This window comes from Bison bison, unplaced genomic scaffold (genome assembly GCF_000754665.1).
Source record: "Bison bison bison isolate TAMUID 2011002044 unplaced genomic scaffold, Bison_UMD1.0 scf7180017864163, whole genome shotgun sequence".
Lineage (NCBI taxonomy): Eukaryota > Metazoa > Chordata > Mammalia > Artiodactyla > Bovidae > Bison > Bison bison.
Window position 1 is genome coordinate 4,659,091 of NW_011494735.1, and position 17,282 is coordinate 4,676,372.

Below are 17,282 nucleotides of genomic sequence, written 5' to 3' on the forward strand. Positions count from 1 at the left end.
CTGTACCAATGCCTGTTTCCCCTTAAATGGTGCATTCATTGAAAGCTTGGACTATATTTATCTTTATAACACTTTCACTTTCTGGGGTAGTGCCTTAGGTCTAATGCTGCTGCTGCTGAGTTGCTTCAGTCGTGTCCGACTCTGTTCTACTCCATAGATGGCAGCCCACCAGGCTCCCCCATCCCTGGGATTCTCCAGGCAAGAACACTGGAATGGGTTGCCATTTCCTTCTCCAATGCATGAAAGTGAAAAGTGAAAGTGAAGCTGCTCAGTCGTGTCTGACTTGCAGCGACCCCATGGACTGCAGCCTACCAGGCTCCTCCGTCCATGGGATTTTCCAGGCAAGAGTACTGGAGTGGGTTGCCATCACCTTCTCCATTCCCCTCTTTTTAGATTTGTATTTATTCCTTGACTTTCATTTGCTGGAAAATAAAATGACTTATTTTCATTTCCTAGAATCTCCAAAACAGACTGATTTAAAAAAAAGAAAAATTTGATAGAGAAAGTAACTTTTTTCACTATACAAAGAGATCTTATACAATAAAAAGGAAAAGATAAAATTCAACAGAAAAATTAGTGAAAGTTCTAAGTAGGAAATTCAAAAATGGTCAATAAACACAGGAAAACTTGCTCAGCCTTATGAACAGACAAGGAAATATGAGAAGAACAGTGAGTTTCTACTTCCCACCTCATCTGATGGGTTGGCAAAAACAAAGTATGACATGTGGGGCTAGTGAGAAGGCAGGGAAATGGCCATATCAATAAATTATTTGTAGGAATATGAATTAATTGCTACAACCAGGGAATTAATGTAAAATACATATACCCTTTAACTCAGCAGCCCTGCTTTCAGAAAACTTATTGTAAAGAAACAGGACTCGTAGATAAGCATAAATAAGACTAACAAGAACATTCATTGCAATGCTAGAAGTAACCCAAATGATTACCAAAAGGGGAATGATTAAAAAAGGATATATAATTCTATAGAATATTATATACCTATTAAAAATAATAAGTTAGGTTGTTAAATTTATATGCATTAACTCAAAGACAGTCTCATTAAACAGGGGTGGAGGGGGTGGGGCAAAGGAGGGAGCCATAAACGAATGCAGGTAGAATGACACGAAAAACAACCTCAAAAACTAAAATCCTATATTGGAATATCTACATATATTTCTAAGAGTGTGGAGAAGGATACAAAGGATACATATCCATGTTTTATCATCTCAGTGAATGAGAATAATCAAAAAGAGGCTGGGAGGAAATTTTATAAAGGTCTTATATAATACATTTTTAGATTATTTTGTTTCAAGTATATACTAAGGTCATTTTTTAAAAGTTTTAAGAATATTACTTTAAAAAATACTAGATTGTTTTGAGATCTAGGAAAATAAAGTTTTGTTAACTTTCCATTCCAATTTAATTTTTCAAGAAGAAAGAAATGAACTAGCCTACATGCATGCCATATATTTCAATGAAATAAATTCTAAACCAAATAAACAGAAATGATATATCATTTAAATATGCAATTAAATTTCTTCCTTTCAAAGCAATCTCTTACTTGAGTAAGCTGTGAGGAAAGAAAGAGAGAATATAACAAGATTCCACATACTTTTGTGCCTTTCAGCTACAGTACACAACAATGTAACATTTAGTTTCCGATTCCAATTATCCTGAAACATTAATATTTACCTTTTTATCAGTAGCTTGAAGTTCTTCAAAAACCTTTTCTAAGGTCCAACTTTTGAAAGAAAAATCAAGAAAACGGATAAAGTAACATTAATATATAATATGAACAAAGACTATAGAATAAAACTTTAGAGCATACTACAAATCCTCATGATGAAAAACAAGCCAATAGACTCACTTTGCTTCCAAATATTCTCTAGGGAGTTCTTCAGTTTCATCCAGAGTCATGACCGATGTCCTGATCTCCTGTTCGACCAGACTGTCCACCATCACCCTAAAGTAGGCCCACACTGTGTCCTCCCAGCTGTCACAGACAGGAAGCAGCTTCACCCGTTCCAAAAGAGAAACGTGCAGACACAGTCAACAAAAAAAGGAAAAGCAGCGGAACCTCTTGATGTGAACTATAAAATCACTATAATAACATAAAACATATGGATTATAAACTATCACACCAAATAACCCTGTGTCTCCAACTTCTCCCCAAACCACAACTTTTTTTGGTGGAGGGGCACAGTGGGCAGCATGTGGGATCTTAGTTCCCACATGGAAACAGTGGGATGGAACCAGCAGCTCCTATAGTGGAAGCGCAGAGTCTTAACCACCATCAGGGAGATCCCTCAAGCCACATCTTCTAAGAAGTCTGGACTCTTATAGCATCAATTTTCCATGCTGATATAAGATGGTGTTTCAACTAATTAAAATAACATCCCTCAAAATAGCTATAAAATGTAGGGGATCGAGGGGGTTGTGAGAAGCACACATACGTGAGACAATTCAAAGTCATACTGTGCCTTGGTGACACATTTCTGGATAAAGCTATGGTAACAAAAGTTATAAATGTGTATTGTAATTGTATTTACAATTCTGAGAAACTGAAGTCTGACTGCACAGATTAAAACATCATATGGTATATGGGATACATCAAATTAAGTAGCTCAAGTTACCATTCTATTTCATAATAATCTTATCATTGCTATTCTTAGAAACTAGCTTAAGCTTATATGATTACTATATTAGAATATTTTATTCAGCTGATTCCATTCCATAGGAAAAAAGATTAAGATACATTGCATACCTGCTTGAGATTCCCACTTAGAGCTGCATAAATTGCTCTCTCATATCTATTAAAAAGCTCCTGAAATACAATGAATATAAATAAAATTAACTACTGTTTATCTTAGTATGTCAATTTTTTTCATAATCTGGAATTCTGCAGTATCTTCTAAACTGAACTTATTTGTTCCGGAACAGTTTCTAAACTTTAGTAAAAGATCTCCTAGGGGACTAAGAAGGAAGGATCCCTTAGTTTGATGTAGTCAATAATGAAATCTTCCAGAAAAGTCAAACAGCTAAATTTCAAATACAGAGTGAAAGCAGATTCAACTCTAATGGATGCTTTGATTATTTTATAGTCAAATTTTATTCCAGATAGAATCCGCATAGACGTTTTCTCCTACAAAATTTCTAAATACCTAACACTACCTGATACTGTTCTAAGAACATCAAACAAGGCCCTTGGAGCCTGACATGTACCAGTTTGCATCAAATTCCTAAGCAGAATTAATTATTTTCACCAAATTATCCCATTTTACTTTTGGATTCTATTAATGACATTTCCTGTTTTCTCATCATCCAAACAAGAGACTTCAGAGACTCTCACTACATAATTGAATCTTCCTCTGCCTTCTATTTCCAGTTTCTAGTCCTGACCAAAATTGTTCCTTTCTTTTCTACTCGCCAAAGTAACCTAGGACAGGCCCTTATTTCTTAGTGTCTGAATAATTCTGACAGGCTTCTAACTAGTTTCTCAGTCTTTAGTTCATTCAATTTTAAGCCTATTTTCCACTGCCATGCTAATCTTCTTAAAGTACTGCTGTCACGTGCCCTCAAGGTTTAGATGGTTCACTACTATCTACGGTACAAAGTTCCCATTCCTTGGAGCAACATTTGAGGACCACCACTGCCTGCTCTTAATCTTTTTCAGTCATCTTAGAGCAGCATTTGAGGATCACCACTGCCTGCCCAGTCAGTTCGGCTACAGTGCTTGTTTTGAAAATGTGAATTTGTTCCAATGCAATTGATTTATCAAGGAACAATTTGAACATAATACAAACTTCCCATTTCTTTATGCACAATTTCATCCACAACAAACACTGGTTGAATACAGGAAACAACACCTAACTGAACCAAGCCACTTAGAAATACACAAAACTGACACTCCTCAAACATCTACCAGCCCCCTGGGCTGTCCAGGTGTGTGTTAAATTAAATCCTTTTGCATCAATTGTTACAATTTTGTTTGACTTCAGATAGCAACCTCCTATCACTTCTCAGTAACTCACAAGCTGCAACCCTCTGATATCCAGTACCACAAGCAAACTCCAGTTGTTTTTTAAGGTAAACTGCCTATTTATTGCAGTTACTTATGTATTTCCTGTTTATTTAACAGAGTGAAACTGTGTGGCTTTTATTAAGTTTTTATCTTTTTAAGCATTACTGATGGTTTTTGAGTACTGTGCTCTTAACTCCATTTTCCCTCAAAGCTCTGGATTTTCTGCACCATTTGCCCTGCTGCAATGACTGCTAGGAATGCCGGGGTCATGTCACAACAGAAATGACAATATTTCCTTTCGTGAGCTTTCTGCTCCAACCTGACAGACCTGCCTTCCCTTGAGTTTTCCCAACCTAGGCATCCTATTTAGAATTCCCTCCTCTGTTTTTCATGACCAACAATTCAAATTTTTAAAAGATCGATTCAGTGCTCTCTTGGGAACCCAACCCAGTGCTTCTTCTGTGACTTCATTTGCTACTCTTTCTTTTTTTTTTGTATTTTTGTCTTATTTCAGCACTTAACTCTTAGTACTACTCAGTGTCTGAATGTGAAAGTGAAGTCGCTCAGTTGTGTCCAACTCTTTGCGACCCCGTGGACTGTAGCCCACCAAGCTCCTCTGTCCATGGGATTCTCCAGGCAAGAATACTGGAGTGGGTTGCCATTTCCTTCTCCAGGGGATCTTCCCGACCCAGGGATCGAACCCAGGTCTCCCGCGTTGCAGGCAGACGCTTTATACTCTGAGCCTCTGATTAATAAAGCCTACCCTATTCTTCAGTCTGATTGAAAGTTCTAAAAAACAGGAACTTTAGTTCTTAACTATTCTCAAAATTCCACAGCATTTTCAGCAGGCCTTCCGTGTATTAAAAGTAAAAATCAGTATCAGTAAATATTTTATTATATCTTACATCTTCTGCCATTCTCCAACAACTTATTTTCCAAATGCATCTATATGGATTCCCTTCAACAGGTTCTAATTCTGTTCCTATAAAATAGTAAAAGAAGTAAAGTTTACAGTTTAAAATGATATCTTACTTCAATAATTTCTAAAAACAAAAGCTATACTTAACAAAATTGCTATTTACAGTTAAATATATCCCAACTCTCAGAATAAAATCTATTAAAATACCTCCATTAACATTGGGGTCATGATAGAGTTTCCAGCCTTCAAGTGTTGCAGCTCTCCATGCCTGGCCACAGCGTTTGCAGAGTCGCTGTGCCTTTAGAAACAAGAAAAAGATGGTTGGCCATATAACCAATGCAGTACCAAAGAAATACTTGTGCTTTGTAGAAAAATATAAGTGATTTAACAAAGGATTATAAAACTTATGGCACAGATGTCACAAAAGGACGGTGTAGACAAATTAGTAATGGCACTTCACACATGCATGTCTTTCTGTGGTCCCTACCTTTCTTTCCCTAATAATCCTTTTGCTCTTTGATTTTGGGCTCACCACTAGATGCTCATGGTGCCCGCAAGCATTTAGTTCTGCTAAAGACAAATGGGTTAAGAAGGTTGAGGACCCCTGATTTATGTAAAAATAGTTAGTCTCTATAATGACAGGGGTGCTACTGATCATTCAGGCCATAACCATGATATGTCTTTATGTTAAATGTAACCAATCAGATGCACCTGATGAACTACTGAGATAAGATACATGTTTGTTGGTCCAGAATCTCTTCAGGAACCGTCTCTCCCCCATTTAGTTCACATGGTTTGAGTAGATCATATGATTCCACCTCTGAACTCAACCATTAGGCATGTGATCTAACAAGAATCACTCCTAGGACTCTTGCCAGAGATACTGGGAAAGAGACAGTCCTTTTGCTAGGGTTGTTCGCTTGCAGGAAGATATAAGGATGGAGCTGCTGGTGGCTGTTATTGACACAAATGGCTTCTTGAGAATGAAATCACTGAGAGGATGCAGAGTCAAGAGCCTGGACAGTATCTAATGACATCTTCTGAGTCCCAGGATCCTACCAGATATAACGCTCTACATTCTCTGTTCCAGGAACCAATCAATTCCCTGCTTGTAAGTAATCTGAGTTAGGTTTCTATCATTTGAACCTGATTAATACAACCAGTTAAAAAGCATCATACTCCAAACATATTTTGAATTTATGGCTCATAAAAGTTATAAAAGCTATAATTAAAGCTATAGTGTAGCAACATGGAAAAATATTTTTAAAATATTTGATATGTTATCTGAAAAAAGGCAGGACAAAATCTGAACATAGAATCTTAAAAACATTTGTCTAAGTGAAATTAGCTAGACACAAACGAGCAAGTATTATATGATTCCACTTACATCATAGCTAAAATAGGGAAATTAACAGAGACAGAAAGTAGATTAGGTTACCAAATATTGAGGGAAAGGAAAAATGGGAAATTACTGCATAATGATTAGAGTTTCTGTTTGGAGTGACAAAAAAGTTTTAGAAATTAGAAATAGACAGTGGTAATGATTGCACAACACTATGAAAGTACTTAATGCCACTGAAATTAACATTTGAAAATGGTCACAATGAAAAATTTTGTTATATATCTTTTATCATAATGAAAAAAATCAATATTGCAATATACCAAAAAACTACTGAGTTAGTCACTTGAATTGGGTGAACAGTACAGTATTTGAATTATATCTCCATAAAGATTAAAAAAAAAAAAACAAAACCTGGAGGTATACTGTGTTTACAATTATGTTAAAAACAGGTACAAAAGAAAAAGGGTTGTAAGTAAATTTTTATTTAAAACCTCACTATCTGTGATTATGCAAAAGTAGTAGGACCTTAAAAGTTTTTGTTTTTCAAGCCTCTCAGTAATGTGATTATATTTTTGTTTTCTGTTGTTAAAAATACATCTCATTTGCCATTGTGACTCCTAATATCCTGCACGTGGCTTGGCACAGTGGCTGGCCGTTAAATATTTTCTGAATAAATGAATATATGTTACTTCTTTTCTTAATTAAAAAATAAGAATGATGTTTAATAATCCAAGGGTTACTACTATAAGAAATTATTTAATATATGCTGGTGGTATATAACAGAGAAGAACAAACAACACTGTGAACTAACATATTTCTATCTAACTATCACAAAGGAGGTTACATTTTAAAGAGGTGAAGTTAAAAGGAAGAAGTTTGAGAGCATCATAGTCTTCAAATGCTGCACAGTGTCAACTAGAAGAGCAATCAGGGTCAGATTTATTCTTAACTCTTAAAAATCCAAACCAGAAATAATGAGGCTATGCCTAGAGTACAAAGTACAAATATGGGAAGCCAAAGCTTAACGTCTTATAAAGAATTTTCTACCAGAGATATGCAAACTAAAGTGCACTGTTTTCTGAAACAATGTGTTCTTTATCATCGAAAATGCTAGGTGTTAGACCCAGAAATATTGTGAAAAACATTAATGCATTGAGGAAGTATACTAAGATCCTTTCTAACTTACAGTCTGTGACTTTTTGACACTGGACAAGCAGGGTATGTATCATTTACCTCTTCTGTCATTCCAGCACGAATCAGAGTAAAAAGATATTTGAGTAATCTGACTTCATCTTCTCTATCCAGATCATCAAGTGGCATCTTCTGTCTTATGGGAGCATCAGGGTCCTACAAAAATTAATCAATCAACTATAAATCCTTGATATACATATATGATTTAAACATCACCGAGACATGATAAACATCTCCTGAGTTTATATACTGAAATAAACTAATTTAATTTAGTTAGGTAACAAACAGAATGAAAAAGTGGTAAGTGGTCCAAATAGACATAACTGTCTGCTGCCCATTCAAAACAGACTCCACTGGTCCACAAAGCTGCATGCCTTAGTCAGGCAAGGCAGAGATATCACTAGCCCAGCCCAGAAACTCTAGAAATTCTACTCATAGTTTAAGTAGACTTGAACTCTACCCTGCTATAGCAACTATGTGGCCAAGTTAATCCTAAGTAGAATCAGGCCTAGATGGAGAATGAGCAGAGAAACTCCAGGAATCACAATGCATGCCGTGACCAGAAGGTACATAGCTGGTTTTTCCTGAGAATATATGTGAAGAGAGCCCAGTATGGGATTAAAAGTACATAAAAATAAACCCATGTCCAACTAAAGAAATTGTAAAATAGATTTCTGATAAATACCTCTACCCTCCGACAGTTATTCCTAACTACCTTTCATGAATAGAAAGAAATGTGCATTTAAACATTAAGGGTAACACTGGCCTCACTTCTGCAGCAAAGAGCACACATTATCTACATGATGAATTTCAGATGAAAAGCTATTTTAATGTGACTTAAAGGGAGGAAGTAATTCTTATTCCAAATGTTACTGAGTAATATAAGTATCAGTTCAAAAAATGGAATGCATAATAGGTCAACTGGCTAGTTCCACAAATATTTTTGCAGATATAATCATTCAATTTTGGAAGATGGTTTCTTTCTGACTAAAGGAAATCACTTTCCAGAAATTAAGGATAAATGATTTTCAGTTGTTTGTTGTGGGATAATTTTGCTACAATTTATTACAAGCACTGTCAGTAGTTTCCAAGTAATTTTCATCAAAACGCACTTTTGTTACAAAATACAGTTTTACTCTATTTACTCATAGAGTAAAAGAGTTTTAGTCCATTTTTTCTGTTCTTACTTACTTCTCTCACTCTTCACTATCAACTTTTAGTTCACATGCCTCCACCTATCACAAAGCTCTGTTTTGTCATTTCTACAATTATTAGACTCTCATTTTTTCAAACCCACTGTTACTCCCATTACTCATATCCTAGAATGACTTTTTTCTAACCTCAAGCTAATTCACAAAGCTTTATTTTCTCTCCCTGCTTTCTACATAGAAGAACCTTCACAGGTCACCATCTTATAGTTAAAGAGTTAAACCTTGCTATAAGGTCAAAATTAATTTGTTTTAATGCTGGCAAATCAGGAATACTTTCTACATTCTCTTTTACAATTTACAATCCATAGGCCACAGATGGGCTCAATACATGCCATTAAATTCAAATGCAACTTAGTGCTTTTTAAGAGTTAAACAGTATATGCAGTCCTTCAGAAATCTAAAACAAGGATCCAAGAGAAGAACATTCTGTCTTTAAGAAAATCACTTAACTTTGAGGGCAACTTTCATTTCAAAGAACACTTACCAATTCAGTGACAAGAGGACGGACACTTCCTATATAAGAAGAGAGCTGCCGCTGTTTCAAGGTATGCAGAGTATTTTCCCTGAAAATATACGTACAACTTCTTTTTAGAAGAACTATTTGTATAGGTCTACTTAAAGAATCAAGTCAAGTCACAGTAAGACTACCAACTCAGAAAAAACATGCACAACACTAAATACAAAGGGGCATTTTAGCTCAGATGACTAACAATGTTGAACATTTTTTCATGACTTATTGACCATTTATTTACCTGCTTTTGTAAGGTATCTGTTCAGATCTTTGTCTTTTTTATTGGGTTATCTCTTTGTTACAAGTTGGAGTTCTTTATGAACTACAGGTTCTTTATGTTTCTTCCAATCTGTGGCTTACCACCAGTTCATTTTCTCAATTACATCTTTTAATAAGAAGTTTTTAATTTTGTTAAAGTCAAATCACTCTTTCCCCTTTACTTTCTGTGACAATCACTTATTCTCCAAGTCACAAAAATGTCCTCTTATATTTTCCTCTAAAAAGCTTTAAGTTTTAGCTTTTACAACTGGGATTATGATCCATCTTGAATTAACTATTGGGTACAGTCCAAGGGGGGCTTCCCAGGTGGTGCTAGTGGTAAAGAACCCGCCTGGCAATGCAGGTTAGACCTAACAGATGCAGGTTCGGTGCTTGGGTCAGGAAGATCCCCTGGAGGAGGGCACGACAACCCACTCCCATATGCTTGCCTGGAGAATGCCATGGACAGAGAAGCCTGGCAGGCTACAGTCCACAGGGTCATAGTCAGACATGACTGAAGCGACTTAGCATGCACTCACGGTGCAAGGGAGGTATCAAGGTTAATCTTTGTTCACACAGATACGCAGTTTTCTCTGTATGGTTGGTTCAAAGAACATTTCTTTCCATCCTGGGCTGCTTCCATGCCTTATTAAAAATCAAATGACCATATATGTGTGGCTTTGTTTTAGGATTCTCTGTTCTCTTTTATTGATTGGGAAAAAAAAGAAGACCAACAGGCAAAAACTTGCAAAAATCTTAACAGATATTTTAACTTAAAATTTTTTTTTCTGGGGCTTCTCTGGTGGCCCAATGGCTAAGACTCCACACTCTCAATGCAGCAGGGGGGCCTGGGTTCAATCCCTGGTCATGGAACTAGATTCCATATGCCACACAGTTAAACAAGCATTTTTAAAATTTTTTCTGAAAATGGAAATTTCTTTCAGAAAAGTCAACACGAATCAAGATTTAAAAGTTGTATATATTTGGTAGCATTAATTTTCTAGTTAAGCAGGAAAAAAATTGATTTGCAGACTTTATACACGTTACTGAATTCAAAGGCAAACTAAATGTTTCTCTTTTTTATATTACTTTTTATTGGAGCATAGTTGCTTTACAATATTGTGTGAGTTTCGGATGTACAGCAAAGTAAATCAGCTATATGTGTACATATATCCCCTCTTTTTTGAGTTCCTTCCCATTTAGTGAACTTTTCCTTTAACTCTTGAAATAAACTGTCCCTTTAACCTGGGGGCTGCTTTCTGGTTTCAAGGTTTTAACAATAAATTAGAAGCATTGCAGAATGTAAGGCAAGGGGGAAAAAACACACACATAAGTAGCTAGAAACACAGGAGAATTCTCTTGATGATCAAACTATGATTATTAAGAAAATGAGTGCTTGATCATGATAACATGATCATGTCATTCTTTTATTCTCAAGGCTTCCTATCACATTTAGGATAAAGTTCCAAACCCTGAGCTCAGCTGACTGTCAATATTTAGCTGGCTCTCTTCAATCTCATTAAGTACTATTCTTTTTCTTTGCTGTGTTCACACTGGCCTTCATGTACAAATACTTTACCTTCTTAAAGTCTCTGCAGTTCCTGCTCTTGCCCAGAGCACTTGTCACTCAAGTTTTGCATGCCTGACCTCCTTTATTTCTTAAAAGCCTCTTACTCTTACTACCTGTAACCTTATTTCCCTAGAGAGGCTTTCCTTGGTCACCTCTTCTACTTAAAATAACTCCCATTATTATCCTCTATCTATCAACTCTTGATTCCTTTTTCTTTTAAAGCTATTAACACCTAACAGGATATATTTATTTGCTGTCTAACTCTTATACAATTATAAATCCCATAAAGGTAGGGCTGTTATCTGTTTTGCTCACAGACTGAATTCAGCAAGAACTGAATAAATGGTTGTTGAAAGATGGATAAACAAAATCAACATTAAGTGACTTCAGGAATAAAAGTTTAGTGACTTACCAATACACTGACTTTGCATAGAATTCAATATTATCAGAAAAATCTCCAATCTCATCTTTGGCAATGCTTTCTAACCAGTCTACCACCAGCTAGGGAAGGGGATAAAAAAAGAGCATTAACTATAAATTTTGTTAAGGATTTTATTTGAAGTAGTACTACTCCCACAATTAAAACAAAGTTTCTCTTTCAAAAAATACCAAGTAATAACTTTTTCTACCACTATTTTTACTTTTTAAAGATGTATAAATATTATGGCAAAAGAAATTTTCTAGAGGAATATTACAGTTTTCAACAGGCTATTCCTGTAAATGCTAGGGTTATTATTTGAAAACCAAAAAACAAGGTGCTTACTTCCTTTTAATTATAAATTAAAAGATGAAAAAGAAAAAAATTTAAGGAAAAAGTTTCAAATCTAAAAAACTTCATTTTTTAAAGGTCATTTACCTTTTCTCCATATTTCACCCCTAAAATGTAAAAACTCTAGTCATACCTGACTTTGTCGGACAAGTGAATCTCTCTGAAACAATGCTTCCACAACTGCTTTTTCACTGGCATTAAGAGCCTATTTTAAAAATTCGATGGAAAAAAAGAAAAGAAGATGCTCAAGGAACATTATTTCAACAGAATGGTAAAAGAGAATCTGAAATAAGTATATTTTATCACCCATAACTATTTTAAGACAGCAAATCTGTATATTCATCTTTGAAAATTTTTTATAAATAAATTTCAAACTGCTAGATCAATGAGCAGCTACTCTTACTTGATATTTTAATTCTTGGTTATACTTAAAATTTTTAAGTTCTATTTCTCCAAAGATGTTGTTTTAGAGAACAATAAAACATAAAACAAAATGAAACAATTCACAATAAAGGGCAGGATGCAGTCACGAGGCACATTAGGAAGTTAACATTTAAAATTTTTTAAATCTTTTCATTCTACACTGAAGTTGATGGACGATAAAACTTAGGAATAATCCAAGTTTCTAAAGACTGACTTAGACAACTTGACATAAATATTAAGAAGTTAAATCAAGCAATACAGTAAAAGGATAACACACAATGACCAAATCTATTAATTCATCTTATTCATGGTTCAAGGAAAAGAGAGACACATGAATCTAGCGAACATGTATGTGTGCTCAGCCGTGTCCAGCTGTTTGTGACGCCATTGACAGTAACCCACCAGGCTGCCCGTCCATGGGATTTTCCAGGCAAGAATACCGGAGTCAGTAGACATTCTCTTCTCCAGGAGATCCTGATAGACGCCAAAATGTCATTTGATAAAAATATCCTTGTAAATTAGAAATAAAAGAATACTTTGCCAATGTAATGGAGTATCTATTAATAGTGAAGCCTATAGCAAATATCGGAGAAGGCGATGGCACCCCACTCCAGTACTCTTGCCTGGAAAATCCCGTGGATGGAGGAGCCCAGTAGGCTGCAGTCCATGGGGTCGCTCAGAGTCGGACAGGACTGAGCGACTTCACTTTCACTTTTCACCTTCATGCATTGGAGAAGGAAATGGCAACCCACTCCAGTATTCTTGCCTGGAGAATCCCAGGGACAGGGGAGCCTGGTGGGCTGCCGTCTATGGGGTCACACAGAGTCGGACACGACTGAAGCGACTTAGCAGTAGCAGCAGCAGTATAGCAAATATCAGATCAGATCAGATCAGTCGCTCAGTCGTGTCCGACTCTTTGCGACCCCATGAATCGCAGCACACCAGGCCTCCCTACTTAACTGTAAACAGAGACACTCCCTTTAGAATCCAGAAGATGGAAAAAAAATTGCTGAAATCACTCAAATTTACTATTAAAAGTTCTAGCTAATATATAAAACCAGAAGAAGCACTAAGTAGTTAAAAATAGGGAAAAAGAGTCACAGTCATCACTATTTGTAGATTAACAGGAATACCTACCTAGAATAGCATGATAATCAACAAAAAACTATTAAAACATATAAGTGAGTTCAATAAATAGCCAAATATAAGATAAATAATCTTCCAAGATATGCATCTCACTAGCTGGGAATGAAATAAGTATTTGTAGAATAAATAAATTAAAAGATTGAAAAAATATTTTAAAATATTTTAAGATACTTTAAAAAGATACTTGAAAAAGCAAGTTAACAAATGTGGTTAAAATCATTTATTATAAAATAAAAGTATCTTTTCTTCTTTTTTGACTATTCATAGTTGCTTTAAACATAGGTTACTTTTTGTAATGAGAACATAAAAACAGCTAAACCCTAAAAGAGCACCTGGTCTTTATGGTTTTAAAGGCATATTTTTACTAAGGATTCAAAGAACAGGTTAATTACTATAATTTTCAAACAAAGCACACACATGCGTGCACACACACACACACACACACACACACACACGCACACAAAGATGGAAGATGTATGAACTTGTTCTGCAGAGCTGGCACAATTCTAGGCACTAGAACTAGATACGAAAAAGTAACTAAAAAGGAAAATATATTTGGGAAACTTCTAAAAAAAATCAGCTAATAAAATTTAGTAGCATATTTAAGAATATATCATGACTTAAAGTTTATTCTGTTTGAGGATAGTTCAACATTAGGAGAACTATTAATGCAAACCATTATGCTAATAAATTAAAACAGTTATCTATAGGACTTCTCTGGTGGTCCAGTGGTTAAGAATCCACCTGCCAATGCAAGGGACATAGGTTTGATCTCTGGTCTGGGAAGATTCCACATGCCATGGAAAACTAAGCCCATGAACTTTAGAGACCATGCGCTGCAACTAGAGAAAACCCATGCAGCAACAAGACCCAGTGCAGCCAAAAATAAAATAAACTTAAAACAGGTATCTACAGAAGATAAAAAGCACTTGACTGCAACTCTTAGCTAGTTAAGAGAAAAAAAAAATTCTTATTCTTCACTAACACAAAATCATTCTTATCAAAAGTCAAGTACAAGAAAGGAATACCTGCTATCATTGATATAATTGTATGGGAGTTCTTGGCCCATGATATAAGGCAAGTAAGAGGAATAACAGACTATGGACTTCCTTGGTGGTACAGTGGATAGGAATCCTCCTGAGAATGCAAGGAACATGGGTTTGATCCCTGGTCCAGGAAGATTTGCTGTGGAGCAACTAAGCCCATGTGCCACAACTATTAAGCCTCAGCGCTAGAGCTCCCATGCTGCAACCACAGAGCCTGTGTACTCCAACTACTGAAGCCCACTGGCCTACAGCCCGTGCTCCACAACAAAAGAAGCCAGAGCAATGAGAAGCCCATGCACTGCAACCAAGAGGAGCCCTCGCTCACTCCAACTAGACAAAGCCCACGCACAGAAAGGAAGACCCAGCACAGTCCAAAAATTTTTTTAAATAAAGAGTAAAACTTTCCTTAAAAATATACCAAATAGAAGGATTAAAAGAAATTAATTATTAGTAGATGATTTCTGCCAACAGGGAAAACCCAATAAAATCAAATTTAAAACTTGCTGGAGCTAATGTCAGGTCCAAAAGATGGTCAAATATGAGCTTTACATGTAAATCATTAGAAAACGCAATAGGAAAGGAAAGTCATTCTCAACAGGATTAATGTAAATCCTTTATAAATGACTTTTATGAAGAGCACAAATCTATATAATCTATAAAAGATCTAAATAATTAGATGCCATATTCATTACTAGGAAAATCCAACGTAGTTAAGACGTCAGGTCTTCCCAAATTAATATACAGATTCAATATTATTTCAAAAAATTTCCCAAAAGGATTTTTAAAAAAAGAAATGAAAAAGTTTATCTGGGAAAACGTGGGCAAAAATAACCCCAAATGAAGAGAAAACTTAAAACAGCAAAACTCCTGAGCTAGAGTGACTCAGTTGTGTAGTACTGGTTTTCAAATAAAGCAATCAAAACAAAAAAGATCTATGTATAAATATGATAGGGCTTCCCTGGTAGCTCAGTTGGTAAAGAATCTGCCTGCAATGCAGGAGATCCCAGTTCAATTCCTGGGTTGGAAGATCGACTGGAGAAGGGATAGGCTACCCACTCCAGTATTCTTGGGCTTCCCTGGTGCCTTAACTGCTAAAGAATCCACCTGCAATGCAGGAGATCTGGGTTTGATCCGGGATTGGGAAGATCCTCTGGAGAAGGGAACAGCTACCCACTCCAATATTCTAGCCTGGAGAATTCCATGGACTGTATAGACCAGGGGGTCAGAAAGAGTCAGACACGACTGAACGACTTTTACTTTCATAAATATGATAAAGGGTGTCAGGATAAATGGATATCTATTGAGGAAAAGTTAAATCTCTTGCTCCCTTCACAAACAATCTGGGTGAATTAACTTCTTGTATAGGAAAAAAAACTTCATGTAGAAGAAAACATTGAGAATAATTTTCACATAGGTAAGAAAGGCCTTCCTTAATAACATATGGTGAATGATAAAGGAAAGCAGGATAGATGTTGATCAGTTAAAGAAGGAAATGCCTGCTTGACAAAGACCCCTGAAACAAAGCTGAAAGACAAGTGACAGAAAGACTATCTTTACCATGTTGAGGAAAGAAAAAGAAAATAATGAACAGACAAGTGAGCAAAGAATAGAATTCATATAATATAAATACTTCAGAATGAAAACACTCCATCTTATTAATGATTAATGATATGCATATTAAAGTGAGGTATTTCCCCTCCAACTGGAAAAAATCAAATGATTGATAGCAGAGCAAATATTTTCACATACTATGACAGTGTGAACTAGTACATTTCATTAGGAAGGCAACACGACAATCTCTCAAACTTTGTCCCAATGATTTCACTTCCAGAAATATAGGAAATCCTCAAATATGTAGGTGCGAATGTTCATTGCATTGATTACTATAAGAAAAATACTGGAACAATTTAAGTATGTCCAGCAGAATGTCTGAAAAAAATTATGGTACATTTATACTTAAGCATACTATGAAAAAATAAGGTAAACTTATACAAATTGACATGAAAGTATATATTTATATTGATGAATAATAGAAACTCTCAGTGGACTTTCCTGGGGGATGAGAATTCGCCTGCCAATGCAGGGGACACAGGTTAAATCCAGAAGATTCCACATGCCACAGAGCAACTAAGACCCTGAGCCGCCGCTACTGAGCCTGCAGACTACAACTACTGAAGCCCATGTGCTCAGAACGTGTACTTCTCAACAAGAAAAGTGACCACAGTGAGACGCCTGTTCACCGAAACTAGAGACAGCCCGCACAAAGCAATGAAGACCCAGTGCAGCCAAAAATATAATCAAGTTTTTAAAAATTTAAATAAAAAAAATAAAAACTCTCAGTATAACGTATAAATGAGAGCATACTATATGGTAAAAAAGAAAAAAAAAAAAGAGAACCCCCGCCCAAACCATCCCTGCCAAACGAAAGCCAGGGAGACTAGACAAAAGTTATTGGCATAATTCCTAAGAAAAATGATGAAAGTTCTGGCTTAAGTGGTGGCAACAGAAACAAGATGAGAGAGCAGAATTGCAACAGAAGAGACAGAGTCAGCAAAGTCTGATACACAACGTGCAGTTGTTTCTGAGATGAGGCAGAGACCAGTCTAGACCCTGGCTACTCAAAGTGCAGTTTACAGACCAACTACACCAGCACCATCTGGGAGCTTGTTAAAAACGCAGACTTGTAGGCCCATCCCAGACCTACCTAATCAGAATCTGCACGTTAACAAGATCCCCAGGTGACTGATGTGCACAGCAAAGTTTGAGAAGTGCTGGCTTAGGGAATGTTCATTGGTCATGGTGCTATCCACTGAAAAACAAGAGTGGGTTTGACTTCTGACAGGTTGGAGTTATTGTACTTGAAAATTATTTTGCT

General features: G+C 36.0%; 1 protein-coding gene across 2 annotated transcripts in view; it reads right to left on the reverse strand.

Moving 5' to 3' along the window:
- NUP107 (nucleoporin 107kDa) overlaps positions 1-17,282 on the reverse strand; it is a 49,186-nt gene that overhangs the window by 15,152 nt on the left and 16,752 nt on the right. For both annotated transcript variants that reach the window (XM_010841561.1, XM_010841560.1), the window contains exons 9-17: positions 11,926-11,997; positions 11,436-11,524; positions 9,169-9,247; positions 7,516-7,629; positions 5,148-5,238; positions 4,927-5,003; positions 2,765-2,824; positions 1,868-2,013; positions 1,693-1,741 (exon numbers count right to left, since the gene is read on the reverse strand). In XM_010841561.1, coding sequence (XP_010839863.1) covers positions 1,693-1,741; positions 1,868-2,013; positions 2,765-2,824; positions 4,927-5,003; positions 5,148-5,238; positions 7,516-7,629; positions 9,169-9,247; positions 11,436-11,524; positions 11,926-11,997 — 777 coding nt within the window. The remainder of the gene's footprint in view (positions 1-1,692; positions 1,742-1,867; positions 2,014-2,764; positions 2,825-4,926; positions 5,004-5,147; positions 5,239-7,515; positions 7,630-9,168; positions 9,248-11,435; positions 11,525-11,925; positions 11,998-17,282) is intronic.